The sequence below is a fragment of the Cebus imitator genome, unplaced genomic scaffold (genome assembly GCF_001604975.1).
Source record: "Cebus imitator isolate Cc_AM_T3 unplaced genomic scaffold, Cebus_imitator-1.0 Scaffold36, whole genome shotgun sequence".
Taxonomy (NCBI): Eukaryota; Metazoa; Chordata; class Mammalia; order Primates; family Cebidae; genus Cebus; species Cebus imitator.
In genome coordinates this window covers 5,717,492-5,745,092 of record NW_016107351.1, presented here as the reverse complement: position 1 = coordinate 5,745,092, position 27,601 = coordinate 5,717,492, and the positions used below count along the sequence as shown (strand labels likewise).

Sequence of the window (27,601 nt, the reverse complement as noted above, 5' to 3'; positions counted from 1 at the left end):
CTGCCTTGTTCCAGCCCCGGCACCGCCACCATCCTCATGCTCATTGGAGACTCACTGGCCTCAGGCTCTAAAACCTCAGTGAGGTCTGTGGACAGGGAGGAGCCTCGCTTGTGGGTAGAGGGGCTGCCGGGTCCATATGCCTGTTACGAACCACGTGGCTTCAGACCTCACTTTCCTCTCTGATCCTCGACCTTTTGTCTGAAAAATGGATAATGATGGTTACCACATCAGGGGCCATCATGGGGACAAACGGAGATGAAACGGAAGAGGCTCAGCATGGAACCTGGACACTGAAGTGCTAAGTGTGTGTTACCGGCTGTGGTGGCTGCCAAGGCGCAACCGCATGGCAGCTGTGGGCTGAGTGGCGGGCGGGAAGTGGGGGGCAGGAGGTGCAAGACGGGCCTTCCTGAAGCTTCTGATCCAGTGAGATAAGTACACACCCAGCTCTAAGAAGGAGTGCCCCAGGAAGGCAGAGACTCTGCAAAGGCTTTGTGGCCCAGGAATTTGAGATGTGCCAAATTCACATCTCAATGTGAATGTCACCAGAGCTCTGGGAGGAGGTCAGCTTAGATGTAGGGGCAACGGGAGGGATGGGAGTGAGAAAACCGCTTGGCTTTGGGAAGTGGAGCCTGGAGAGGTGGCATGGGGGCAAAGGAGGGCCTTGGGGGCCACAGGCCCATGCATCCAGGAGGTGGAGGCAGTGAACGGGGCCAGGGTCGGGCCCACACATGGCACCACCAGCCCTGCCACCAGCCCTACCACCAGCCTTGCTGAGCCTGCACCCGCTCCTCGGGCCACCTGAGCGCCACTCCCACCTGGCACTCTTTGGTCTCATGCCTACTTCCTGCTTCCCGCCCTCCTGGGAAGAGTGAGGCCACTTGCATAAAGTCCCTCGGCTGTCCTTTCCCATCCTTCCAAGCGTCCTGGCTGCCTCCCAGCCTTCCCCAGGGTTAGCTGTTGACCTGAACTGCCCAGTCCCACCTCCCCAGACTCCTGGGACCTTTCCCGAGCACCACCAGCCTCCTCTATCTTTACCATTCACTTGCGCACTCACCCAGCAGGGCTTTTGGGTATCTGCTCAGTAATATCAAGGTGCTGAGATACAGCTGTGGGCAAGCCCCGGGCCCGGTCTGTGAGGACCTCAGAGTTGCCATCTCCCCAGTGCACATCCCCTGCCAGGCACCTTGTGGGGTCCAGAAAGAGACAGTAACACACTGTGTTTGTCCATTTCGAGTTGCTATAAAGGAATACCCAAGGCTGGGGATTATTTGGCTCCCGGCTCTGCAGGCTGTACAAGTGGCATCAGCGTCTGCTCTGGGGAGGCCCCTGGAAGCTCTTCCTAACGGTAGAAGAGGACGGGGGAAATGGCATGTCACCATGGCGAGACTCTTTATGGCAGTCTGATCTCCTGGACCTCATGACCATGGGGAGGACACCAAGCCACCCATCAGGGATCCTCCCCCATGACCCAAACACCCCCTCCAGGCCCCACCTCCAACATCAGGCATCATATTTCTACATGAGATTTGGAGGGGACAGTGTCCAAACCATATCACTCATGACCGCTCTGTGCGTGCCTCAGTTTCTACATCTGGCTAAGCAGTATTAGCTCCTTCTCTGTTCCCAGCTGAGAGGCCGGTGGGGGAAACATGGCTCAGGGATGGGAGACCGGTCCCCTGAGGGGCCCCGGTGTCTGCAGGTTGGGAGTGAGGGAAGGCCCCTACCTCGTGTGTGCCATGCTTGGCTGGCTCCTCGCACCTCACCATGAGGCTCCCCGAGGACTGCTGGGGAAGAAAGACAGCCAAGTGCTGAAGTTATTATTAAGCTTGAGCCACCCAGGGGCCCCTCTCCCTCTGGGGCCCATGTCAGCCGGCAAAGAGGGGCTTAATTGAATTTTCTTCTTGTCCACCAAGGCTCCTAGCTGGTTTGATTGGGGTTTGGGATATGGGGAAGGAGAGGGCTTGGGCCTCTTCCAGATTTGGAGTGGGTCCCACCAGAGATGGCCCAGGAAACCCCGGGGGCCACCCCAGCAGCTTAGGGCTCCTTCGGTCATTTCCTATGGTCCTGTTGAGCAGCCCCGGCCCCTGGAGCCCTCAGCGGGGGATGTGGGGGCCTGCCAGGCTGGGGTCCTCACTGCAGCCGCTATGCACGGCTGCGTCTTGCGTGTGGGGACTGGGGTGCTGAGTGGGGTGTCTTGGGAGGCAGATTTTCCCTTCTTGTCCCCCCTGCCCAGAGACCTTGGGGACGAGTTGAGTGAGAGACTGGCTGTGTTTCTGTTGCCGTCCCCCACTCCGTTTAAGTGGAGGTTTATGGCTTCCTTCTTTATTTAAAAGGGTCATTCTGTGACTTAACAGATCTCAGTCTGTCACCCAGGGCCCTTTTAAAAATCTGTAGGGAGGCCGGGTGCAGTGGTTCATGCCTGTAATCCCAGTACTTTGAGAGGTCCAGGTGAGTGGATCACCTGAGATCAGGAGTTCGAGACCAGCCTGGCCAACATGGTGAAACCCCATTTCTACTAAAAATATAAAAATTAGCTGGGTGTGGTGGTGCGTGCCTGTAATCCCAGCTACTCGGGGGGCTGAGGCAGGAGAATCACTTGAAAACTGGGAGGCGGAGGTTGCAGTGAGCAGAGATCACACCCACGGCACTCAAGCCTGGGTGACAGAGTATGACTCTGTCTCAAAAAAATAAAAACATAAAATAAAAATCCATGGGGAGATCCATTGGCTGGTGTGAGGAGAGCGTGCGGAGTAGATGGAGAAGGTACAGGCTGAGGATGCCCCCGCCCTTGGGCTACAGAATTGAAGGAGGGGGCACATGAAAGTGTTCTTAGATCCGGGCTGGAGGCTGGGGACATCCGAGGGCAAGGACGACGCTGTCCCTGCTCTCGTTTGCAGAGGAGTGCTCGGGGCTCACCGGCTTCTGGTTGCTGTTGAAGTGATAGCTTTATGGAGACAGAATTCACATACCGTGACATTGACTTTTTTAAGTATACAGTTCAGTGGTTTTGCTGTAGTCACAAAGTGATTGTATTAGGCTCATCCAGAGAAGCCACCGGGAGAAGGGGTGTACTTGTGTGCAGATAAAGAGATTTATTATTGTGAGGTGTTGGCTCACCTCATTATGGAGACTGGCAAGTGCTGAGATTCACGGAGTAAATGAGCAGGCTGGAGACACAGGCTGTGGCTCTGGTGCCCACCTGAAGGCAGAGACCCAGGAGAGCCAGGTGTCCGTTCGAGTCCGAAGGCGGGAGAAGGAACACTGGTGTTCCAGGCTGGAGGGCTCAGCAGGAAGAATTCGCTGCCACTCCAGCTCTGTGTCTTATTCAGACCTGCAGGCCCTGGTCACAAAATTACAAAGGCGCGAACAGAACGAAATCGGAGAAAAGCAAAACCCTTTTCTTCTACTGGTTTTTGGTTCATTGGCCAGGACCATGTAAATTAGACTGACAGAGAGACGAACAGGAAGTACGCATAACAATTAAAATAAGTTTTATTTGCCACGGAGCCTTCATGAGGAAATGAAGACCCAGCGAAACTGTGAGCCTGGGCGGTTTTTGTTTTGTTTCGTTTTTTTGTTTTGAGACAAGGTCTCACTCGATCACGGCTCACTGCAGCCTTGACTTCCCGGGCTCAAGCTGGGACCCAGCTGCCCTGCACTCACTCTGAGTCCCAGCTCAGCCTCCCAAGTAGCTGGAACTACAGGCATGTGCCACCATGCCTGGCTACTTTTTAATTTTTATTTAATTAATTTATTCATTTTGAGACGGAGTCTTGCTCTGTCACCCAGGCTGGAGTGCAGTGGCACGATCTTGGCTCACTGCAACCTCTGCCTCCTGGGTTCAAGTGATTCTCCTGCCTCAGCCTCCTGAATGGCTGGGATTACAGGCGCCCACCACCATGCCCAGCTAATTTTTGTATTTTTAGTAGAGATGGGGTTTCACCATGTTGGTCACACTAGTCTCGAACTCCTGAGCTCATGATCTGCCCGCCTTGACCTCCCAAAGTGCTGGGATTACAGGTGTGAGCCACCTCTCCTGGCCCTAATTTTTCATTTTTTGTAGAGACAGGGTCCACTGTGTTGCCTGGGCTGGTCTCAAACTCCTGGGCTCAAGCAGTCCTCCTGCCTTGGCCTCCCAAAGTGTTGGGACTACAGGCGTGAGCCACTGTGCCCAGCCTAGGCCTGAGCGGTTTTTGTTTATTTGATTTATTTGTTTTTTCGAGACGGAGTCTTGCTCTGTTGCCCAGGCTGGAATGCAGTGGCATGATCTCAGCTCACTACAACTTCTGCCTCCTGGGTTCAAGCCATTCTCATGCCTCAGCCTCCTGAGTAACTGGGATTATAGGCGTGTACCACCACACCTGGCTAATTTTTATATTTTTAGTAGGGTTGGGGTTTCACCATGTTGGTCAGGCTGTTCTTGAACTCCTGACCTTAAGTGATCTTGCTGCCTCGGCCTTCCAACGTGCTGGGATTACAAGTGTGAGCTGCTGTGCCCGGCCTAGGCCTGAGGGTTTTTATGCTGGGTTTGATGAAGAGTGGAAAGGCGTGGGAAACTGTGACAGAGCAACAGAGGATGAGCTGAGTAGTGAGCCCGGGGGGTCTCAGCAAGGCCTGCATACTGGGGCCCCTCTCAGATCCTCCAGCTCTGGCGATGAGGCTCTTCCTTACCACTGGGTGTAGGGAGGGCGCCTCTGGCGTGAGGGGCTTATGATCTACTTCAGAGAAGGGGCAGGTCAGCCAGTCCTTCTTGGACCTGCCATTTCTTTTCCTTCAGCTGAAAATATTCACTATATCAAGGCACTGTATCTTGGAGCATGCATTCAAACCCTGCCGCCTTCAACTGATCAGGTGAGGCCCACCCACACCAGGGCACCCCGTCTGCTTCACCCGGGCTCCTGACTGCACCCTTTATCCCATTTTCCCTGAGAATTTGCCCAGGAATACTCACCAGCAGCGTTCCCGGCTGCAGCATTCACCCTGAGGTAACGTTGCCGGGAAATATCTTGCTTTTATGATTATTTTCACATCTCTCTAGGATATCGACTTCAGGAACAAAAGACATCATTCTGTTTACAGCATCCCATTTTTACTAGTGGTATTTCCATTTTTAAAAAAACCAGTAATTATCAGCTGGGCATGGCGGCTCATGCCTGTAATCCTAGCACTTTGGGAGGCTGAGGCTGGTGGGTCACCTGAGGTCAGGATTTCAAGACCAGCCTGGCCAACATGATGAAACTCATCTCTACTAAAAAATACAAAAATTAGCTGGGCATGGTGGAGTAAGCCTGTAATCCCAGCTACCCTTGAGGCTGAGGCAGGAGAATGGCTTGAACCCAGAAGGAGGAGGTTGCAGTGAGCCGAGATCACTGCATTCCAGCCTGGGCGACAGAGCAAGACCCCATCTCAAGTAATCATGGTCATCATCATAATCAATTCTCAGTCGCTGAAAATGTCAAATCCTAGAGAGCACAGCCTCCCTACGAGCGACGTAAACACTGTTCTCACAGTTGTTGCCTGAAGATTCATTAGATGAATCTGATTTTTCTGAAAAAGATGATTCTGATGATTCTGATGTTTTACTTAGAAATAACTGCAGGAACAGTTTGGTTTTTTAAAACATTCTTTTTTTTGTTTTTTTGAGACAGAATCTCTCTCTTGCCCCAGCTGGAGGGCAGTGGCACGATCTCGGCCCACTGCAACCTCTGCCTCCCAGGTTCAAGGATTCTCCAGTCTCAGCCTCCCAAGTTGCTGGGATTACAAGGTGCCTGCCACCACTGCTGGCTAATTTTTTGTGTTTTTAGTGAGACAGTGTTTCACCAGGTTGACCAAGCTGGTCTCGAACTCCTGACCTCAAGTGATCCGCCCGTGTCAGCTTCCCAAAGTGCTGGGATTACAGATGTGAGCCACCGTGCTTGGCCAGTTTTTACATTTAATTTTCACGTAGAACATCAGTCAGATTTGCTTCAGCCTCAAAGAGGCTGTTTACGTAAAATTAAGTGAGTGCTGGCAGTGAGCTGAACTTTTTTTTCTTTCTAAAAAGTAAAAAGGTTACATGTTAAATTCACCCAAAAACACCCTCACGGACACACTCAGAATAGTGTTTGACCAAATACCTTGGTGCCCCATAGCCCAGGCCAGTTGACACAGAAAATTCACTATCACAGTTTTATACGCATCACCATTAATCCCAGCACCTTTCATCATTTCCAAAAGCGACCCTGTCCCCATTAGTGGCCAGTCCCCATTCCCAACTCCTGGCTGTCAGCCCCTAGCCACCGCTCATCTGCTTTGGTCTCTATGAATTTACCTGTTCTAGATCGTTTGTATAAATGGAATCCTACAATTTCTGTCTCCTTTCACTTGGTAGAATATTTTCTCCTTTCACTCATCCGAATTGTGGCATGTATTGGTGCTTCATTCTTTTTCGTGGCTGAATGATATTCCATCATAGATAGACCACACTGTGTATCTCTTCATCTGCTGATGGACGTTTTGGTTGTGTCTGTTTCTTGGCTAGTGTGAAGAATGTTGCAGTGAGTGCCGGTCTACAGGTTTTTGTGCGAACATGTTTTCATTTCTCTTGGGTAATTGCAAGGTCATGTGATTTAGCCAACCAGCCTTTAAGCCCTGTGTCTGCTGAGGGACCCAGGTAGGGCTGCATTGCTGTGCTTGGCCAGCCAGGCGCCGTGAGTCCTTGTAGCAGCCTGTTTCTCTGCTGTTCTCTGAGGTTGCTCTCGCCAGCACAGGCCGCCGTGAGCCCCAGGAGGCCAAGGCGCCCTTTGGTTCATCTTGAGTCCAGGCCTTGCTCCATGGATGAATGGACATTGACTCAATGCAGGGATGGGTGGGGGTGGGGTGGGGATGCAGAGTGGCCCCGGGGGCCTGCAGCTGGGTCCTGGCTTCTGAATTCTAGTTTCCTTTGCCTGTTGGAGCCCAGAACAAGTCAGAAGGGGGAAGTGCAAGGTTCCTGCGTGTTTTCTGCAGTGGATTGGCAGGCACGGGTGGGTGAACTCCTTGCAGCTAGTTACAGTGTGAGAGGGGAAGCAGGAGGGGAGGGAGAGGGTGAGCTTGGTGTAACTCACCCTGGTAGGGGGCTGGGCTGAGGCTGGGGGAAGTGACTTTTAATCCAGACCTTCCTGGGGAGGATGGAAGGGCTGAGGCCCCCAGGTGAGGGTGGCCACAGGTCTCCCAGGGCTGAGGTCTTGGGGGAGCACTGTTTCTGGACTGTGTAACACATCACACACACACACACACACACACACACACACACACACACACACACACACGAGTAAACTAACACAAATGTGTGTCCATTGTCGCTTTAAACCACCAGCCTGTAAAGCGAAGACCCCCGCCCAGGCCCGCATCTGGGTGCCCACTCCCCAGCCAGCCGGTGGGCAGTTTGCGCTGCAGTCTGTGGCCGCTGCTCCGGGTTGCAGCCCAGGAGCCCAGCCGGCTTGGAAAGCCCTGTGGGCGCAGCCTCTGGAAGGCCCGGGCCAGGCCCCTTCCCCCTCCCAGCCCTGGGAGAAATTACCATATGAATGTGGCTCCTTCCCTTAGTTCGGGCTGGAAGGGGCCTGGGAGGGGACAGGCTTCCACCCTGGGAGCTTGCAGGTTCCGGCTGCTGCCTGCGGTGGCTGCGTGACCGTGAGCGAGCCAGGGTTCCATACCGGGTGGAAGGAGGAAGCTGGCATTCCTTCCTGGAAGTCACCGTTTGAGTCCCACAGTAGGTTAACCCCAGGCCCTGGATCCTCGGGAGGAGGAGAAAGAGGAGAGGCAGGAAGTATGGAGGGTGGGCCGGGCCGGAGGGTACAGGGATGGGGCAGCGCGGGAGACCTGGGGGCTCCCTCCTTGACCCAGCCAATATCCCAGTGTTCATGAGAACACGCTGTTACTATAGTTTTATTACTTTGATCTGATTTCAAAAGCACAACTGATTACTTTAGGGAACAGAGAATCTAAGGAAGTCCTCACAGGAGAGGCTAAGATTCGATCAAGTAAATGGGAGCCATTTGTAAACTGTAGAGTGCGGTGCTCCGGTCAGCCCTGGGGTCAGCGCCCCTCTGATGCTCAGCTTGGCCCCTGTACCTTTTAGTGCCTGTCTGAGCTCCATGGGGGTCAGGGCTGGGTCTGGTACATTCAGGGACTTCTACCAAGCCCCTGGCAGTGTCTCAGTTATGAAATCCCCTTTGCCGGTTCCTGAATCACCTCCCTTGGGGCTGGCCATGTCACATCAGGCTTTTCATGCCGGACAGTAGATGGATAGATGCTGGGACCAAGTCATCCTTGGGCCACGAGACGTCTGACCCTCCGCTGGTATCTCAGAAGATGGTAGCTCTCCGGGGCGTGTCTTCCACGTGGTGCTTGGTGACCAGTGGCCTCTAAGGGACCCCCCTGCCTCAGTGTGGGGAGTGGCCTGGCCAAGGTCTCAGGGTCTGGATGGAGCCAGGTGTAGGCCCAGGTGTTCTGGCTGGAGGCCACCTCCCACGGGCTCTGCCTGTCCTGTGTCCCTGGTCTTTACTGTGTCTTCTGTGTTCCTGGGAGAGACCCAAGAGGCCCTGAGCCCAGCACTGAGGTTGGAGAGTGGGCGGGGAAGGGGGTGGGGATTAGGGTCCCTGGCCGTGGAACTGACAGTCCCCAAGTCCCCGCCCCACTCCCCTCCCCACCCGGCGTCTCATCCCACACTGACCATTTCCTGAACAAAATTTCCTGAAGGGGCCTCCCACCCCGACTGTCCCAGGAAGCCCATCCGTCCTTCCGCCTTAGTGCTTTGTGGCTCCAGAAGGACGGTGGAAGCCGGAAATCATGAGCCTCTCATTCACAGGCGGCTACACACCAAAGCCACAGGGACACCGTGGGAAAGGACTCTGGCCAGTGCAGCCGGCACAGAGGGAGCGGTGTCACCAGGGTAGACAGGAGTAGTGGCTGCCCCCATGCTGCTTTGGGAGAGAGGAGGGGCTAGATGAAAGGGCAGCAGGCTGGCCATTTATTCATTCACTCACTCATTCACAGGGTCTTACCGGGTGCTTCGGACGTGTAAGATTTTGTGGGCAGTGAACGCAACAGACCCCAGATGGCAATCTGGGGGCCACATGTGTAAGGCCACATGCTGGGCCACGTGTGTGGGCACTGAGGGACCCAGTGTAGATTAGCTGTCCTGGGAGAACAAGCAGGTGTTCCGGGAGCAGCATGGGGAGAGGATGGCCCCGGCAGGGAGGACCTCTGTGGGAAACCTCCTCAGAAGAGCTGAACGGAGTTGGGGAGGCTGGATGTGGTTAGGTTAGGGGCGTGTGCTTTATTAAAGACTTTGAGCATTTAGTGACCAGGCATAACACTATGTGCTTCGTAAGTACCTCGTCTGATCGCCAGCATTCTTATGAGACAGATGTTATTATCCCATTTCACATGTAAGAACATCGAGATGCAGAGTGGTTAAGTTACTTGCTCAAGGTCACACAGCACGTTGGTGGTAGGACAGGATTCTGTAGCCTCAGGAATCTGGCTTATCCCAGGTGCCACAGAAACCAGTCACAGTTTCATGGAGGGAAACAATCAGATTAATACGTTTTATGACAGGCCTCTTGGTGTTTTGAGGATGAGGGACGGGGCAGGGGCAGTTAATGGTGGTGGCTTGGGTTGCAGGTGGCTGAGATATGTTGGGTTAGCGTTGATGGGAGTTTGGGATGGACGAGTGGACATGGAGTCATGGAAATGGACGGTCCAGGCACAGCCCCTGGAGATCTAGCTGCAAGAGCTGGTGGCTGAAGAGGCCGTTCACTTCTATGGGGGATGGGGTAGCAGGCGGTGGGATGGGAGCTCTGGAGTTCAGCCTGGGGCACGGTCATTTGGTTCAAGATGCCTTCAGACATCTAGGCTTGACAGTGACAATGGCTATGGTTACCCCGGACCCAGCAGAGGGCCTGGCACAGGGAGGCCCGGGGACATGTCTGTGAGTCATGGCCCCCAGGAGCTGTCAGGCTGGCACCTGAGTGTGAATCTGAACAAAGAAGGTGGTATTGTTGGCATTGAATACCCAGGGGCTGGGTGAAGTCAGCAAGGGAGTGGGGCCCTCAAGGCACCAGGACTGACTCTGTGGGTGAGGGTGAAGGAGGAGCCAGCAGAGGCCAAGGGAATCGCCAGAGGCAGGAGGAAGGTCATCAGAGCCCTGTGCAGAAGCCTGGAGAGCCTTTGGGGAAAGGAAGGGCTGGGTGGTCGTCATTCCCCGCTCCTCAGAGGCAAGGGTGACCCCTGTGTGTTTCATTCTTCAGAGGACTGGTGACTCCTTCTGGTCAGAACCCCAAGTTCACATGTGCCGCTGAGCTTCATGCCACAGTGCAGGCAGCAGAGGCCACGGAGCAGGCCTGCGGGGGTCAGAGCACGCCTCCTGCTTCTTGGTGTCTCATACCCTGAGCTCAGAGTTGCTTGGATGCCCTATACAGCATCCCCCCAGGCAGTGTTCCAGAGAGGATGAAAGTGACTTCTTGGGGTGGCCAGGCAACCATCCTCGCACACTGCTTTTTCCTGGGGAGAGTCTGGGGTGAAAGGGCGTGTGTATGTGTTTCTGAGACTCCTTGGATAGGCCACATCCACATACCCACCCATCTTTTCACTCACCTGTCTTTCCACTCACCCACCCATCCACTCACCCACCCATCCACCCTTCCACTTATCCACCCATCTACTCATCCAACCATTCATCCACCCACCCACCTACCCATTCATCCATTCATCCATCCATCCACTCATCCATCCATCCATCTGCTCATCTATCCATCCACTCATTCATCCATCCACCCATCCACTAATTCACTCATCCATCTACCCATCCACTCCTCCATCTATCCACTCATCCACCAATTCACTCATCTATCCATCCACTCATCCACTTGTCTACCCATCTACCCATCCACTCATTCATCCATCCACCCATCCACCAATTAACTCACCCATCCATCTACCCATCCACTCATCCACCCATCCACTTATATACCCATCCACCCATCCACCAGTTCACTCATCCATCCATCCACTCATCTACCCATCCACCCATCCTCTCATCCATCTATGCACTCATTCATCCATCCACCCATCCATCTATCTACCCATCCATTTATCCACCAATTTACTCATCCACTTATCCACCTAGCCACGCATCCATCGTCTACTTATTCGTCCACTCATCCATCCATCCACTTATTCATCCATCCACTCATTCATCCATCCACCCATCCACCTATCCACTCATCCACCCATCCATTCATTCATTCATTTATCCACCTGTCCACTCATCCACCAATTCACTCATCCACCCATCTACTCATTCATCCATCCAGTCTTTCATCCATTCACTCATTCATCCGCCCTCCCATCCATTCCCCTACTTGTTCATCCACCTACCCATCCATTCATCCATGTGTCCATCCGTCCACCCACTCACCCATTCACACACCCACACACCCACCCATTCATCCAACCATCCATCCCCATCCTTATTTCAGAAAGCATTTGAAGTGGCTGGAGTGTGCATGTGGAAAATGCATCATAAGCTTTTACAAGGCCTCTCTTTGGCTTCCTCACTTCTTTGATTGGTCTTTTTTTTGGACATGCAGGATTCTAAGCAGCCCTTCTGGGAGGTGGGTGCAGTCCAGGTAGGCTGCCTGCAAAGTTAGGACCGAGGGAGTCACATCCAGGGCCCTGCAAGTTCCCAAGGCGATGGCACTGTGGGCCCACTGCTTCCAGACCTCCTTAACCCCCAGGCTCCTGAGCAGGAGGACTCCTGACTCAGGGCCCAGAGATGGGGAGACAAAACAGCTCCAGTATCCCAACCCTCATCAGCCCAGTGTGGGTGTGGCATGGATTGGAGGTAGGTGGAGCAGCTGATCCCTTTACCCCTCCCCCACCTTCCCGGTCCCTCTGGCTATGATCAAACAGTTGTGTGTGATGTCTTTCTCACTCCTGAAGGGGTCATTTAGTCAGGCTCCTACTCATGGCCCAGGTATGTACCCCTCCCTGCCTGTGCCCCACCCCCAAGCAGGCCCTGCCTCCAGCCCCCAGCTCTGTCTGAAGTCCCAGACATGGGGCAGCCTCCGCAGGATCCCTAGGCCCTGAGCTGATCTGCACAGCAGAAGGGAATTGGGGGAAAGCTTTTTTTCTACCCAGCTCCTGGCAGGGGGCCACCCTGCTGCATCCCAGAGACCCTTGTCTATGTTTTGTTATTTCAGATGATTTCATAAGTTGGGGCAGGCGGAGCCCCAGCACCCCCGGCCCCTGTGGTTGCCTCACTGACGAGCTCTGCTGTGTATCTCCTGACAGCCCTGCTGATAGCAGAGGGGACTGGGGAGAGGACGGGGGCTCTGGGCCCTGCCCTCCCTCACCCCTGCTTAGGGGACATCCCTGATAAGAGGAAATTCCAGCCCGTGACAGATGGCCAGTGTCCATCCACCCACAGGGGAACTTTTCTTTCTAAGTTCGCAGATTTGCCGAGAACTAATGGAATCTCTGTGGTTGGCCCAGCCACTGTGGACATGGCCGGAGGGCTGGCACGAGCTGGGTCTTGGGGTTGCTTTGGGGTAGGAGCTGCTCCTGCTGGAAGGTCCCCTGGGGTGGGGGAGGCATCAGGCTCATTCCCTGATCCTGCCTTTGCAGTGGATTGGCTCCAGGAGCTGGGGCAAGGCAAGGGGGCAGCGGAAAGCAGAATACAAAAGAGCCCCCCCAACACACACACCATACCAGAAGTCAGAGGATTCATCCTTGGCCTGCCCTCCCCGCAGCCTAAGTTCTGAGAGCAGCCTTTTAGGAAGTGAATGGTGGCGGTTTGCAGGTCGGAGCCTGCTCTGTCCCAAGTTTGATGTCTCAATAGGATGCAGAGCCTGGGTGAAAAAGCTCAGGCTAGGGAGGAGGCAGATTGCAAATGAAAGAACAGAGGAGGGCCTCTTCTAGAAAGGGGCGGTGGCTGGGGAGCCCTTGGACCTTGTCCAAATTTGACTTTACCAATCGGGGCCGCAGTTGAAACCGTGCTGGCAAAAAGGCAGAGCTGCTTGAGATTCCTTCCTCCACAATAGAGGAGAGGTTTGCTCGAAAGGGTTTGGCAGGGAAAAGCTGCAGGAACCTTGGCCGGCAGTAAAAGTGCGGATCCGCCTCCATGCCTCGGTGGCGCCTCGGGCCCCTGAACGAAAGAAAGAAGAGGCCGGATGGAGACAGACTCACACCACCTGTCCCTTCCAGGTCATGCAAAGGAGCACACAGGGTTCTTGTTAGCTCTTCCACCTTCTCTCTCCCCAGGAAGAAAAAAACACTGACGTGGGAACTGTCAAGCTGCAATTTTGTTTAAGCTCCATCCGTGAAAAACGGAAAGAGCTCCAGCTCGGAGAAAAATACAGCTCTTTGCCTTTGCAAATCCCTGTCTTTCTCTGGGAGGCCAGAGCCATTGTGTGCAATTTCTAAGCAGGGTTTCAGAGTTCCTCAGGAGGGGAGGGCAAAGTCTCAGCTTTCTGGCATCCCAGGCCCTAACCAGACTTTGGGGAGATACTTCCTGCTCCACACAAAGTGTGAAGTGTAATTCGATTTGGAGTTAGTTAACAAATTAGACAAGCCGTGTGCATTTAAAAAGTTCAGTCCTTGATCCCCCGCCCACACACATTTGCAAAATGTGGTCATTTATATTCCGTGTTTCCATCTTTAGAAGAGAACAGGAAGTCCCCAGTGACATTTATGGGGTGTTTGTAGTAGCTTGGGCAGGTTCATAGGAACACAAGGGAGTGAGCAGGGGAGTTGAGTGGATGGGAAAAGATTCTGTTTTCAAAGCCCTCCGGGGATGACATTCCTCCTCTTCTCTGCCCAACTTGTTCTCACTTGGGGGCGCTTCCTGCCGGAGCGCAGGGATGGAGACCAGCTGGCCTCAGCCCTCTCCTCTCATCTCTTTGTGTCTTAGACTAATCTTCCACCTTGAATCATTTTTTTTTAACTGGCCCTCCCTCTTCTTTAGCTGCAGAACCCAGAACTTTGTGTGTGCAGTCAAAAGTTTACAGAGTGCTGAAGGTAATTCTGGGATAACCCTATTAAATTCTATTGAGTTCTCATCAGACCACGGTTTTTCTTTTTTAATTCTCATTTTATTTTATTTCATTTTATAGGGATGGGGTCTGGCTACGTTGCCCAGGCTGATGTTGAACTCCTGGGCTCAAACGATCCTTTTGCCTCGGCCTCCCAGAGTGCCAAGTTATTTTTTTAATTGGGGTCCACTGGCCTGGGGATTCTTTGAGGAACCCTCCAAAATGCTTTTGTGTCTGTCTTCAATGCCTTTTCTAGGGAGAGAACGCCTTTTCTTACTTTTCTCCAGATTCTAAAAGAAGTTTGTGGCACACACACGTCCTATACCACTGTATCAGACTGTGAGCTCCTTACATATAAAAGACTGCCTCAAATCTGTCTGGAAGTCTTGGCTAATAAACATTTAAATAAACGAACTTCAGGTTCCCATGTGCCACTGCTGTTTTCATTCAGACTGCTCTCAAGCCTGTAGCGTCATCTTTTTGTTAATGTGAAGTAGACACTCAATAAATACTTGTCAGATGAATCAGTGTTGTGGTCCTGGTCCACTAGGATCCTGGGATCGTCGTCTGCCTATGGTTTCTTTACCATCTTGTTCCAGAGCAGTTCTTTCTCTGAGGTCTGCCCACCTCTGCAGGTGTGGCTAGCTTCCAGCCCTGTCGCCTTCCCATTCTCTTTCCTGAACTCTTAATAGCTAACGATAGCTTTCCCCGCCACCCACTCACTGATACCTGAAGTGAAAAGCCATCGTTGAGGCCTCTGTGGATTTTGTCAGCCCAAGCTGGGGTGGCCTCCCAGAAGTGGAGCTTTCAGATGACGGATGGACATTTTGGTGTCTGCTGGATAGATCCACCTGGGAGCTTTGGCAGGGGACCTGGGGCAGCTCTGCCTCTTCATTTTGGGTGCAGGACCTCTGGCGCACCAGGGTTTGCCAAGTAAGCATCTGTGTCCTGGGAGAGCCATAGGCAGGCCCGAGGGGGCCCTTGGGAATCTGGGACCCCTGGCCTGGCCCAGTAGCTGGTACCATCACCTTTCTTGCAAGGAATGTTATGGCAACTGGAACGTGAATGTGCTGTGATAGGCCCGGGCTGCCCCCAGCCCTGGGAAGAGCCCTCGTAACCTTCCCTGGCTGTGGGTGGAATCTCCTCCTGGAAGCGCCGGACTCTGCCTCCAACTCCGCGGGGAGAGCAGCTGCGGGAGGAGCTGGAGGCCGAGGCCTCGGTGTTGAGGTGCCTGCACCGCAGCTGGCACCTTCTGGGTCTTGGCTGCAGGAACCCCATACTGCTCCAGCCTTTCTATGGTGCCCAAAGCCCTGGCCTGGGGAGGGGTCAGCAGCCTGGGTGTCACTACCTGGCTTCAAATCCTGGCTCTACTGCTCACTTGCTTTGTGACCCTTGTAACCGACAAAAGTACTCTTGGTCTCAGTTTTCTTATCTGTGAAATGGGACGATAACAGTGGCTACCTTATAGGGTTGTGTGATGATCCATGAGTTATAATAGTTCCTGAGCAGCTTTTAGAGTAACACCTGGAGCTGGGTGCAGTGGCTTATGCCTGTAATCCCAGCACTTTGGGAGGCCAAGATGGAAGGATCGCTTGAGGCCAGGAGTTCGAAACTAACCTGACCAACGCTAGTGAGACCCACTCTCTAAAAAACAAAATTAGAGTAACGCCTGGTACAGAGAGCCTCCAGAAAACCTTGGCTGCCGTGATGAGCTTTGTTTCTTCATTCGTTCGTTTGTTTGCTAGAGTTTTTGCTGGGGCTTGCCGTGAGCCCGACGCGGCTCTGAAGAAGGCCGGGCCTGGTGGGTGGAATGTCACATCAGGAATGAATGTGATGGATGAAGTGTCTGGCTTCACGAACCCTACGTGGGGGGGTCGCGGTGAGAGGAAACCGCACACATCATTATTCAGTTATCGTCGTGGGGAGACTGCTTGGACACAGAGGGCAGGCTCTGTGTGGGAGCGGGGAGGGTGAGCTCTGTTGCGAGGCAGGGCTTCCCCAGGATTCAGCAGGGATCTGAAGGGCTTTGCAGGCACCCAGGGAGGTAGGGGAGGAGGAGGGAGCAGCCCAGCAGCCCAGGACACTGCCCCCGCCCCGGCACCGCCTGCATCAGAGACTCATTCACCTTTCAGAAGCCCCTTGGTGGGCTATAGGACCTGAGGTCCCCTGTGGGCTCGTGGCTGCTGGGAAGGCCTGCAGGTGGCAGTGGAGCTGCCACAGGATTGATGACCCCAAGGTCTGGTTCAGGGGAGCCTGCAGAGGGAGGGCAGCTTGGGGCCGCTCCTGTGTGTGTTGGTATGAGGCACAGTAAGGAGACTGCTGGGCCCACGCTGGGCTGGGGTGGATGGAGGCAAGGAAGGCTTCGCCAGGGCAAGGGCGCCAGCCAGAGATGCCAGCAGCTTTCTCATGGACACGGACCTGGAAGGCTGACAGGGTGTGGTGAGTGCCACTGGCTCCCCTACCACGGCCTGATGAGTGGCCTCCGTGGACAGGAGGAGGACGAGGATGGCCTTGCATTCTGCCTGGCCACCATGGGCGTTGACTGAGCAAGTGTGTGGGGCATGGGCGTTTCAGTCTGTGCTCTGACAGCCAGGCATGGGTGGGATTGCGGGGAGGTAGGGAAATGACACAGACAACCCTGAGAGCTTTGTCCTGGGGTGCAGGCCCGGCTGTCACATGGGGACCATGTGGCTCTCCCCTGCTGCTGGGAATGACATTGGCCAGTGGCTCAGAGTCCCTGGCCCCAGCAGCACCATCTCTGCATTTGGCCAGCGAGGCTGATGGGACTTGTGTGGACATTTCTGGGACATAGAACAGTTGGCATGATGAACAGGGAGGGGTGGGCAGTGAGGGGTGGTCCCTGGGTCTTGGTTTCCAAGTCCGGCTTTGCCACCCTGCCGTGTCGAGCCCTCTCCCTGGGCATTGGGCCCGGTGGGCCAAGGTCAGCCCTGGGACTGTGATGAATGTGAGGGCCCCTAAAATGTGTCACATCCAATAGCTGTCTCCTCACCGGGCACTGTCTCCCAGCCAGATGCCCTACAGCCCTCTTCCCGGCCACAGGCAGCGATCTGATTCTGCCGTGCTTGGCAGGCCTTGGAGTAGGGGTAAGAATTTGTTACCAAGCACAGACGTTCCCAGAGGTTGCTGGCTCAGGGAGGTGTGAATTACAGCTCTTTTATCCCTGCGTTAAACCCGCCAGCAACTCTGGAGAGAAGATGGTCCAGTGGAGGAGGGAGTGGGTCCCCAGGATGGGCAGAGTTGGGGCAGTCCCCATTACAGGACCAGTGACCCGCTGCCACCAGAGCCAGTGAGTGGCAGAGGGGCCCTGGCATAGGCCTGGGTTCAGAGTGGGAACCTGCAGAGAGACTGTCAAGGCCTCCTGCCACCTAACACCTCCGGCTGGCTGCCACCCCAGAAACACCCTTGCTGGGAGAAGATGGGGCACTTATGTGGGGCACTATCTGGCGACACCGGCTTGAGGCCCTCAAGCCTAAGTGTTGGCGTCTGGGCCTCAGCTGTTCTCTGAGCTGTAAAGCTGGCTGGTGGGCACCTGTGGGAAACCCTGGGCTCTTCTTTCCTTTCGTTTACTAAGTTCTGGGATACATGTGCAGAGCATGCAGGTTTGTTGCATAAGAATACATGTGCCATGGTGGTTTGCTGCTTCCGTTGGACTCATTTTAATCCAGCTTCACTAGAAATGCCTGCCTGCCTTCCCTCTTTCTTTCCTTCCTTCCCCCTCCCTCCTTCCCTCTCCCTCCCTCTCTCCGTTCCTCCCTCCCTTTCCTCTCCCTTCCTCATGGAGACATAATTTCCATGTTGTACCATCCACTGATTCAGAGTGCACAGTTCAGTGGCATTTTTCACAACTTTCTATAAGCATCACCTCTGTCTAATTCCAGAACATTTTCCTCACCCCACAAGGACATGCCATGCTCATGACACAGTCACTCCTCTGCCCCTCACCCCTGGAAATCACGAATCTGCTCTCTGTCTCTATAGATTTAGTCATTCTGAACATTCCTTTAACTAGAACCATAAAATACGTGGCCTTCGTGCTTTGTTTCTTGCGGTTGGAATAATGTGCTCAGAGTTCTCCGGGCTGGAGCATGCCCCTGCCTTGTTATGGCTGAGTGATGCTCCACTGCGGGGCTTCACCGCCTTGGGCCTGTCCGTGCGTCTGTTGGTGGATGTGTTCATTATTTCTGGAGCGGTCGTTGTGCTACTCACGGGCTGGGCGAGGAGTTGGGGCTATCACTGAGCAAGTCACAGCCCCGGGCACCAAGGAGCTCACAGAGCAGGAGCTGGGAGGGAGATCAGGAGGTACAGGGCCTGTTTCCCAGGGTGGAGAGACTTGCAAAGGGTCGCTTGGAGCCAGAACCAGAGCCCAAGGCCCCTGACTCCCAGCTGTGGAGCCGGGAGGGAAGCTGTGCGCTTTGCTTTGACTGTGGGGTGACCTATCAGTCATTGTCCAAACAAGAACCTCTCTGAGAGTCGACATGGGTACTGGTAGTAATGAGTCTGGATACCCGACAGAATGGAAAGCAGGGACTCAGATCCTGGCACGCCCGCGATCACAGCAGCACTCTTCACCGCAGCCGCAAGGTGGGGACAAGCCGAGTGCCCGCCAGCGGATGCATGACAGACAGCCTCACAAAGGACAGAAACGAATCCTGCTGCAACATGGGTGCGCGCTGAAGACACTATGCTCAGTGAGCTACATCACCAAAGGGCAAACACCGAATGATTCCACGTGTGTGAGGTGCCGGGAATGCAAATCCACCGTGAGTGAAAGTAGAATGGGCGGGGGTGGGGAGCGAGTGTTTGATGGGTGCAGTTTCTGTTTAGGATATTGAAAACATTCTCAAAATAGATAGTGGTGGCCAGGCACAGTGGCTCATGCCTGTAATCCCAGCACTTTGGGAGGCTGAGGCAGGCAGATCACTTGAGGTCAGGAGTTGAAGACCAGCCTGGCCAACATGGTGAAACTCCATGTCTACTAAAAATACAAAAATTAGCCAGGTGTGGTGGTGGGCACCTGTAATCCCAGCTACTTGGGAGGCTGAGGAAGGAGAATAGCGTGAACCTGGGAGGCGGAGGTTGCAGTGAGCTAAGATCGCACCACGGCACTCCAGCCTGGTGACAGAGCGATACGCTCTCAAAAAAAAACAAACAAAAAGACACAGCGTTGTAAACATACTTAACGCCACTGAGTTGGACACTGAACTATGGCAAAAATGGTCAACATTTTGTTTTCTGTAGCTTTTCCACAGTACAGAACATAATTAGCTGGGAGGGAAGGCATAGGCACGTGTAAGGCTGCCCTAGGCTGGGTGGCCACTTGAGCTGTCCCTTGATGGAGGAGGGCGGAGGTGTGGCAGCCAGTGATGTCGTCTCATCCTGGGAGTCTGGGGAGGAGAGTGGGTGACTCAGTGGAGCAGGGATGAGGCCGCCCCAGGGCTGGGGCCAGCCCCCAAAGCAAACCTGACTCTGGGACATCAGGAGCTTGACAGTTAGCTCTGCAGTGTAGGGAGGGGGAAACTGTCTTCTCAATCAGGATTCAGGGCAGCCAGGAGCAGTGGAAAGAGGCAGGCAGTGCTGTGTAGCCTTGGATAAGTTACTTAACTTCTCTGAGCTCAATCTTTCCACTTTTTTTTTTCTTTCTTTCTTTTTTTTTTTGAGATGGAATCTTGCACTGTCACCCACGCTGGAATGCAGTGGCACAATCTCGGCTCACCGCAACCTCTGTCTCCCGGGTTCAAGTGATTCTCCTGCCACAGCCTCCCAAGTATCTGGGACTGCAGGCACCCACTACCATGCCTGGCTAATTTTTGTATTTTTAGTAGAGATGGGGATTCACCATGTTGGCCAGGCTGATCTCAAACCCCTGACCTCAAGTGATCTGCCCACCTCAGCCTCCCAAAGTGCTGGGATTACAGGTGTGAGCCATCACGCCTGGCCAAGCTTTCCACTTTAAAAAAAAAAAATGCATTTCCTTCTTGTTCCATTCTTGACAAGAGTATAGTGAGAGTTATCTTGGATGTAAACACGGGATCTCTAACATTTCTGTTTAGAGCCTTCTCCTATTAATAGTATTTGATAAAGTTTGGGTACATAAAAATTTAGGTGACAGGGCCCTGGGGGTGAGCGTGAGGCCCCAGCTCCCGGCAGAAGTCATTGGGCCAGATGGGTGGGGTGTGGGCTGGGGGCAGGGTTGGGAGGAGGCCAGCCCTTGCAGTGGTGTCTTAGGACAGCTGTGGACGTGGGTCTGGCCATCCTCACGGAGGCACTGTGGGTGAGCCTGGGCCAGCAAAGCCCACCCCTGCGCTCTGTGGCAATGTCCCCAGGCCCCGCCTCTTGCACCCAGGCCCCGCTTCTTCCACCTAGCCAGGCTGCAAAACCCTGGGCAGCACTGTGGCCTCCACATCTGCAGCTGGGGCTGGGCCACTGTGGTCAGAACAATGGACTTCTTACCTCTGCCTGGCTGGCCCCTGTGTGTGTTGGGGGCCAGGTGAATCTCCCCAGTCTCCCCATGGGCTGGGGGTGGTCGTTCTCGCTATGGGATCAGCACGGAGAGAGCAGCCATCCCCAGCCCCCTTGGGGACTTGCATGGCCCCACTCCGCTCAGTTCCAAGCCCGTCCACCTTCTGTAGCCAGCATGTCCTTGGTCAGCAGCAGCAAACCACAGTGTGATTATACAAAACCATTCAGCCCTTGAGTGTCCATGGAGTGTCACCTTTGTGTGGCGAGGGTTGGAGGTGTGGTGAGGATCCCAAGGCAGCTGCTGTCTCGCTGGAGCCCACGGTCTGTGGTGGGGGGACACGGTTAACTGCATATCACAGCACAAATGTGAGATTTCAGGGTTAAAAAACCAAATTCAGTGAAGGTCTTGTGCTGGCCTGGCCACTTACAGTGGCATTTCAGGAAGACAATCACTCTGTGGGCCTCAGTTTCTCCGTTTGTGAAGAGCAGGTAGGACTAGAGTTCTGTACCATCCAGTATAGTTAGCATTTACGAAATGTGCCTATTCAAATTTAAATAAATAAAAATTCTGTCCCTCAGTTGGACTAGCTCAGTGTCAAGTGCTCAGATGTCACTTGTGAGCACACCGTGGCAATTCCTTAAAAAATGAATACTAGAGGCCAGGCATGGTGGTTCATACTTGTAATTCCAGCACTTTGGGAGGCCGAGGCGGGTGGATCACCTGAGTTCAGGTGTTCGATGCCAGCCTGGCCAAAATGGCAAAACCCCAGCCGGGTATGGTGGCACATGCCTGTAATCCCAGCTACTTAGGAGGCTGAGGCAGGAGAATCACTTGAACCCCGGAGGCTGAGGATGCAGTGAGCCGAGACTGTGCCACCACACTCCAGCCTGGCAACAGAGTGAGACTCCGTCTTAAAAACAACGACAACATCAAAAAAACCCGCTAATATTAGATCTACCATATGATCCCGTAATTCTGCTTCTGGGTATAGATTCAGAAGAATGCACAGCGTCTTAAAGAGCTAGAGGTGTTTGCACACCCACATTTATACCAGCTCTGTTCACAATGGCCAGCGGGTAGAAACAACCCGAATGCCCATGGACAAATGAATGGAGAAATAAAAGGTGGAACATGCAAGGAATTTGACTCAGCTGTATAGAGAAGGTTCTGATACCTGCGACAGCATGGGTGAGCCTTTAGGGTATTGCTCTAAGTGAAATAATCCAATCACGAAAGGACTGTACTGTAGGATTCCACTTATACGAGGTCCCCAGAGTAGTCAGATTAAAAGAAACAGCAGAATGGAGGTTGCTGGGGGCTGGGGCTGGGAGTTGTTTAATGGGGACAGTTTGAGTTTCGCAGGATGAAAACGTTCTGGAGATTGGTTGTACGACCATGTGAATGTGCTTGACACCGCTGAACTGTACATTTTAAAATAATGACAGTGGTACGTTTTATGACAAAAGGAAAAGTCACATGGCCAGTGGCTGCCACATTGAGCAGTACAGGCCTCCGACATTGTCATGGTCATGGACACAGACAGTGATGTGCCTTTTTTTTTGAGATGGAGTCTTACTCTGTCACCCAGGCTGGAGTGCAGTGGCCTGATCTTGGCTCACTGCAACCTCCATCTTCCAGGTTCAAGCGATTCTCCTGCCTCAGCCTCCTGAGTAGCTGGGATTACAGGTGAGCACCACCACACCCAGCTGATTTTTATTTTTTAGTAGAGACGGGGTTTCACCATGTTGGTCAGGGTGGTCTCGAACTCCTAACTACTTAATCCACTTGCCCCACCTCCCAAACTGCTGGGATTACAGGTGTGAGCCACCGTACCTGGCCACAGACAATGGTTTAGACTCCATCCTGGAGGAGTGGGTGGTCTTCACCATTCTTTCCAGCCACCTGAGCACCATGGGATCCTGGGACCAGGCCCCAGTGGCTTTCCTTGGAAATCAAAGGTTTAGTTCGTGAATGTGTCTCTGGGTGTGGGGTCCCACTTGGTCCTGAAGCAGACCCCAGAGCTTGCCTGGCCAGGTAGGAGAGCAGGACGGGCTCTGGCACTGCTCTCTCCATGCCTGCCTGCCGGCCAGCCAGTCCCTACAAGGCCGCCTCTCGAGGGAGGGGTTACAGGAACCGGTTCTCACCTGTGCAGAAGGCCAGTGACTGCCCTATATCAATGGCAAAGATGGGGCTTGGCTGTGTTTTTATTACTATTGCTCAAGCAGGGCCCCTGGCGGGCAGGATGTTTGGTTTGAGTTTCTGCAGTGAGTGCTGGTGCCTGCGGAGGGGCCCAGCTGCTGCCCAGGCCCGGCCCCTCCCTCGCTCTGGGCTCCAGGGGCATTGGGGGTGAGGAAGGAGAGTTCAGAGGGCAGCACTTCCCCCCAGGTCCTACTGGGGAGGGTTGAGGGATACTAGGGGGAGGTGGGGCCGGTGGGGCTGGTCCCAGTGCCGGGCAAAATGGCTCTCAGACCCACAGACAGATGGAAGCAATTTTCGGTCACGTGGGTCGGGGCTGAACTGCTACCCCACAAGGCAAGGCCCCATGTCTGGCTCCAGGAAGCGGCCCCGAAGCCACATGGTCCAGGGCCAGATGCAGCGCTGTGTCTTTGTTTATTTAAAGATTCTGGAAGCCCAGGGGAGAGCATTTCTGAAGGGGAAGCAGAGGCAGGAGCAAAGCCCCGAAGGCTAGCAGGCTGCATGGCCTGGGGTGGGGGACATGGGGGCTCAGAGAGGGGAGCCCTGGCCCCAGGTCTGCCTGTGGATATTGCTGTTAGCAGTGGAGATGTGTGGACTCCCTTGGCCAGGAATCTTACAGTTCCTTTGTTCCCCCAGTTCCATAAGATAGGAATTCCTGTGCCCCGTGGAGGCTGAGGAGACAGGGAGGGGGCGCCTGTGAGGCTCAACCAGCCCCCCAGTTTCTGGCTTCCAGAGTCGTCTTCTCTCACCCCTGATGCCTCAGGCCTGGGTAGCAGAGGTGACAAGGGGGTGCTGCCATGTTTCTCCCTCTGACCCCCTCTGACAGCTCCAGTGAAATCAGGCGAGAGGGATGGCTTGAGCCGGCTGGGGTCGCAGGGTGCAGCCGGGTGGGCTCAGTGGGCCCCTCCTGAGTTCGGTTCTTCCCCAGGAAGTGGAAGGGCAGTTGAACCGAAGCCTGCCCCGGGCCCTCCTGGCCTGGAAGCCTGCCTCCCACTTCCTGGGCAGTGTGAGGAGTGAGTGTGGGCCAGGCCTGTCTGGGAGGGCTGCTCACCTGCCTATCACCGGGGATGTGTCCCCTGCAGCCTCCTGTGCTGTGGCCCTGGCTGCCACGCCGGCGCTACTCCCCTCCCCTCCCCGAGGGCTGGCAGGAGGGGCCCTGCCTGGGAGCATGCTGTGTGGTCCCTGTCTTAATGCAAGGTGCCCGAGGGCTGTCTCCCTGGGAGACAGTATGGGGCAAAGTCTCCCCGAAGGCAGAGCAGGGCCTGGATGGGCCCAAGCAGGGAGGGGGGCCCAGAGCAGCAGCCACTGGCCTGCATGGGAGCCAAGGGCCACCAAGGGCAGCTCCAGCCTATGGGGACTCTCAGAGGCACCACCTGGGCGACCTGTGAGTTGTCTGCACTGGCACGCACATGCAACAGTGAGCGTGAGGAGTCTGGGGTGACCTGGGCCGTGTGTGCTCCAGCCAGCCCTGGTGGGAACCAGCGCTATCCTGGGCGCCCCCAGAACCCCTCTGCGTGGGAGCACCTGGGTCCCCAGCAGGCATCTTCCGGGCGTCTGTCCCCAGCCCCAGGCCCCTGACCCAGGTGTGGAGTCTTAACAGTAGCCAGGGGCAGGACCGTTGAAGGGACCCACAGACAGAAGAGGCTTGAGTGATTTCAGTAAGTTCAGCCCCACGTACCCCACAGACCTGAGAGCAAAGCTTGGTTCTGGCCTGTGGGTGTACAGCCCTCGGGTGCTGGCCAGGCAGGCAAGACGGCCGCCTGGGTCAGTCCAGGGGGAGGCAGATGTGGTATGGGCGCCCCTCCCCTCCATGTACCCAGGGGCAGCTCTGCAGCCAGGCACCTGCCTTGCACCCAGTACTTCCCCTTCCCCGAGGAATACCGGCTCGTCGTAAGGGATTGAACACACACTCCATGGGACGTGGTCTTACAAGACTGTCCCTCCTGTGTCTTGGGTCCCCGGTCGGCCTCTAAGGCTGATGAGTGGCCACAGATGGCGCAGCTTATCTGAGTGGAGGTGAAGGAGAGGGCCGGGTCCACCTGGGTGGCCCGAGGCAGCATGGAGGCCAGGAGAGGAGAGTACCCTCCACCTTGTCTGAGCAGCCCTCCAGGGTACAGAGACAGGGGTTCAGGATCAACCCTGCCTTGGAGCTGAGGGGGCCCCCGGGTTGGCACAGCTCCTAAAAGAGGAGATGAAGAAGCGTGGCCTTGGGAGTCTGAGGATGGAGCTTTGCTGGGGAGGCAGAGTGGCTGCAGGATGGTGACTTTTAAGAGAACACCACGCCAGGGCCATCTACTCTGGGGAATTCTCAGGGGTCTCCTGGGCAGGTTGCTTAGCCTATCTGAGCCTCAGTGCCTCAGTTCCCCCATCCAAGAATGGGTGTGACCTCCACCTGGCAGGCACCTGTGTGTGAGTCCCTGTCTCGCTCTGACGCCTCTGCTGTTCCTTCCACAGCCACTGAGGCGGCTCCCAGCTGCGTTGGCGACATGGCCGACACCCACAGAGATGCCGGGCTCAAGCAGGCGCCCGCACCACGGAACGAGAAGGCCCCGGTGGACTTTGGCTACGTGGGGATTGACTCCATCCTGGAGCAGATGCGCCGGAAGGCCATGAAGCAGGGCTTCGAGTTCAACATCATGGTCGTCGGTGAGTTCTCACCCCCGCCTGCCACTCAGCCCAGGCTGGGAACCAGCCACCGCCCCAAGGGTGGGTCCACAAGCCCTGGGGCTTGGTCTTCCCTTCTGTAAAATGGGGCAGCAACCCTGGCCTCAAGGATGCATCACCGGTGACGTTTCGTGTATGCACGCGCCTGGGAGGACCCGCAGCCTGCGGCGGCTCCTCAGAGGGACCTTGTCCGCACATCCAAGGCCCCTGAGATGACTTTGGGGAGCCCAGGCTGGCCCAGAGCAGGTCCTGGTGAGTGCTTGCTCCCTCTGAACAATGACTCGACTTGTGCAGAGAGCCTCTGCAGCGGCTGTCTCCTCGCTGTTGCTCCAGCCTGGCCCTCCGGGCACCCACCACAGCCTGGCCCTCCGGGCACCCACCGCAGCCTGGCCCCCCGGGCACCCACCACAGCCTGGCCAGAGGCTTCCCAGCAGCTCAGTTCCAGCGCCTGCCCTGGAATTGGGGCTCATAGCTTCACCACCCCTTGGTGGCCCCAGAGAGCTGGCTGTCACCAGGGGAGGTCATCGATCAATCAGTGTGACACCGTGTGACACTGGCAAGGTGCGGGGCTGGGCTGGAATCTAGTGGCTGCCCCTTGTTCCAGAGCCCTCCATGTCCCGGTCACCATAACCTCACCGTAACCCTGTGGAGGAGGAACGAGGCAGAAACGAGGCCCAGGGAAGCTGCGGAGGTTCCTTAGCTCACGGGGCGAGAACTGCAGCCACTGTTCTGACTCTCAGAACTGTGTTCTGCCCACTCCGCGGGGCCCGGGGAGGGATCTGGGGAAGCACCCCCGCCAGCTCAAATTCTAAACCAAGGCGGGCCTGGCGGGGCTTCTGCAAGGTGTCTGGGCAGCTTTCAGGCCAGGCCCGTTTCTCCCACCTCTGCCAGCCGTGCACGACATTTCTGCCCAGCTCTGTGGGTTCAAACCCACACCTGCCAGCCTGGTACCTTTCTTTCCTCTTCTGCACTGATCTGGACCCTGGCTCCTCTGGGGTCTTGGTATCGTCTCTGCTTCCTGTGACCTCACGGAAGCTGGCATCCTGCTTCGAGGGAGGGTGGAGGTGTGGGGTCCCCTCCTGCAGCTCCCACCCTGTGTTGCCTGTTGTGGGCACATGCTTGTAGCCTGCGGATTCAAGGCTGCCTCCTGGGAAGATGGCTGGAGAGAAAGAGATGGGAGAGACCCAAAGGCAGTGGCCAGGCTGGGAAGGGGCTGCCCTGCTCCCCGGCCAGGGACAGGGTGGGAAGCACCTGGGGATTTCTGGGTCCTGGCCATGTCACGCCTTCTTCCGGAGCTCTGGTCCCAGGGGGAGGGAGAGCAGCCCAGCAGCCCTCGCTGCCTCCTGTGGCTACCACTGTGACAGCCCTGCCCTCCAGGAAGGTGCCCTGGAGGCCGCCTCACCTGTCTGAGCCTCTTTGCCCTTTCAACCCTGAGAAGAGCAGTGGTCCTGTTCCCCCAGGGTCACTGCCTCCCAGGGATGCTGAGTGAGGAACAAGACGTGGGCAGCTCTGCTCTTCTCCCTCCTCCCTCCTCCTCACAGCAGCAATGACCACCTGCGGAGATGCAGCCGAGGTGGAGGGGCACCTGTTTGGAGGTCCGCAGACCCCGGGAGCATCCCAGCTTTATCCTAACTCAGCAGGGTGGGGCTTGTGTGTCTTCCCCTGGGCTTCTCCGCTGTGAGCCTTGGCTTCCTCATCCGTAAAATGGCATAATCCCATAAAGTGAAATTGAGTGAGCAGGCCCTGGCAGGGTCCCTGACAGGTTGTGGTTGTTCAAGAAGTTGTAGCAATAGTGATGGTGGTGGTGATGAGGATGATGATCAGGGTGATGGGGTGATGGTGGTAGTGGTGGTGGTGGTGGTGGGAGGGTAGTGGTGGTGTGGGCGATGGTGGGGATGGTGATGGTGATGTGGGCGATGGTGGGGATGATGATGGGGATGTGGGCGATGGTGACGGTGGTGGTGGTGGTGGTGTTAGTGGGGGAGATGATGGCAGCAGTGATGGTGGTGGTGGTGGGAGGGCAGTGGTGATGGGAGTGGTGGTGATTGTGATGGTGCTGATGGGGGTGATGGTGGTGTTAATGGGGGTGATGGTAGCAGTGATGGTGATGGTGGTGATGGTGATGGTGGTGACTGTGATGATGGCGGTGGTGATGGGGTGATGGCGGTGTTAAGGGGGTGATAATGGTAGCAGTGATGGTGATGGT

The 27,601-nt window shown here is 55.3% G+C and overlaps 1 protein-coding gene across 13 annotated transcripts in view; it reads left to right on the top strand.

Annotated features, from left to right (window-relative positions):
- Positions 1–27,601, top strand: part of SEPTIN9 (septin 9) — a 211,982-nt gene that overhangs the window by 169,302 nt on the left and 15,079 nt on the right. For 10 of the 13 annotated variants that reach the window (XM_017525026.2, XM_017525028.2, XM_017525027.2 and 7 more), the window contains one exon: positions 25,186–25,377. In XM_017525026.2, the coding sequence (XP_017380515.1) occupies positions 25,186–25,377 (192 nt within the window). Of the gene's footprint in view, positions 1–7,531; positions 7,730–18,812; positions 18,836–22,201; positions 22,222–25,185; positions 25,378–27,601 lie in introns of those variants that run through there. The other 3 variants (XM_017525033.2, XM_017525031.2, XM_017525037.2) reach the window with 3 other exon arrangements.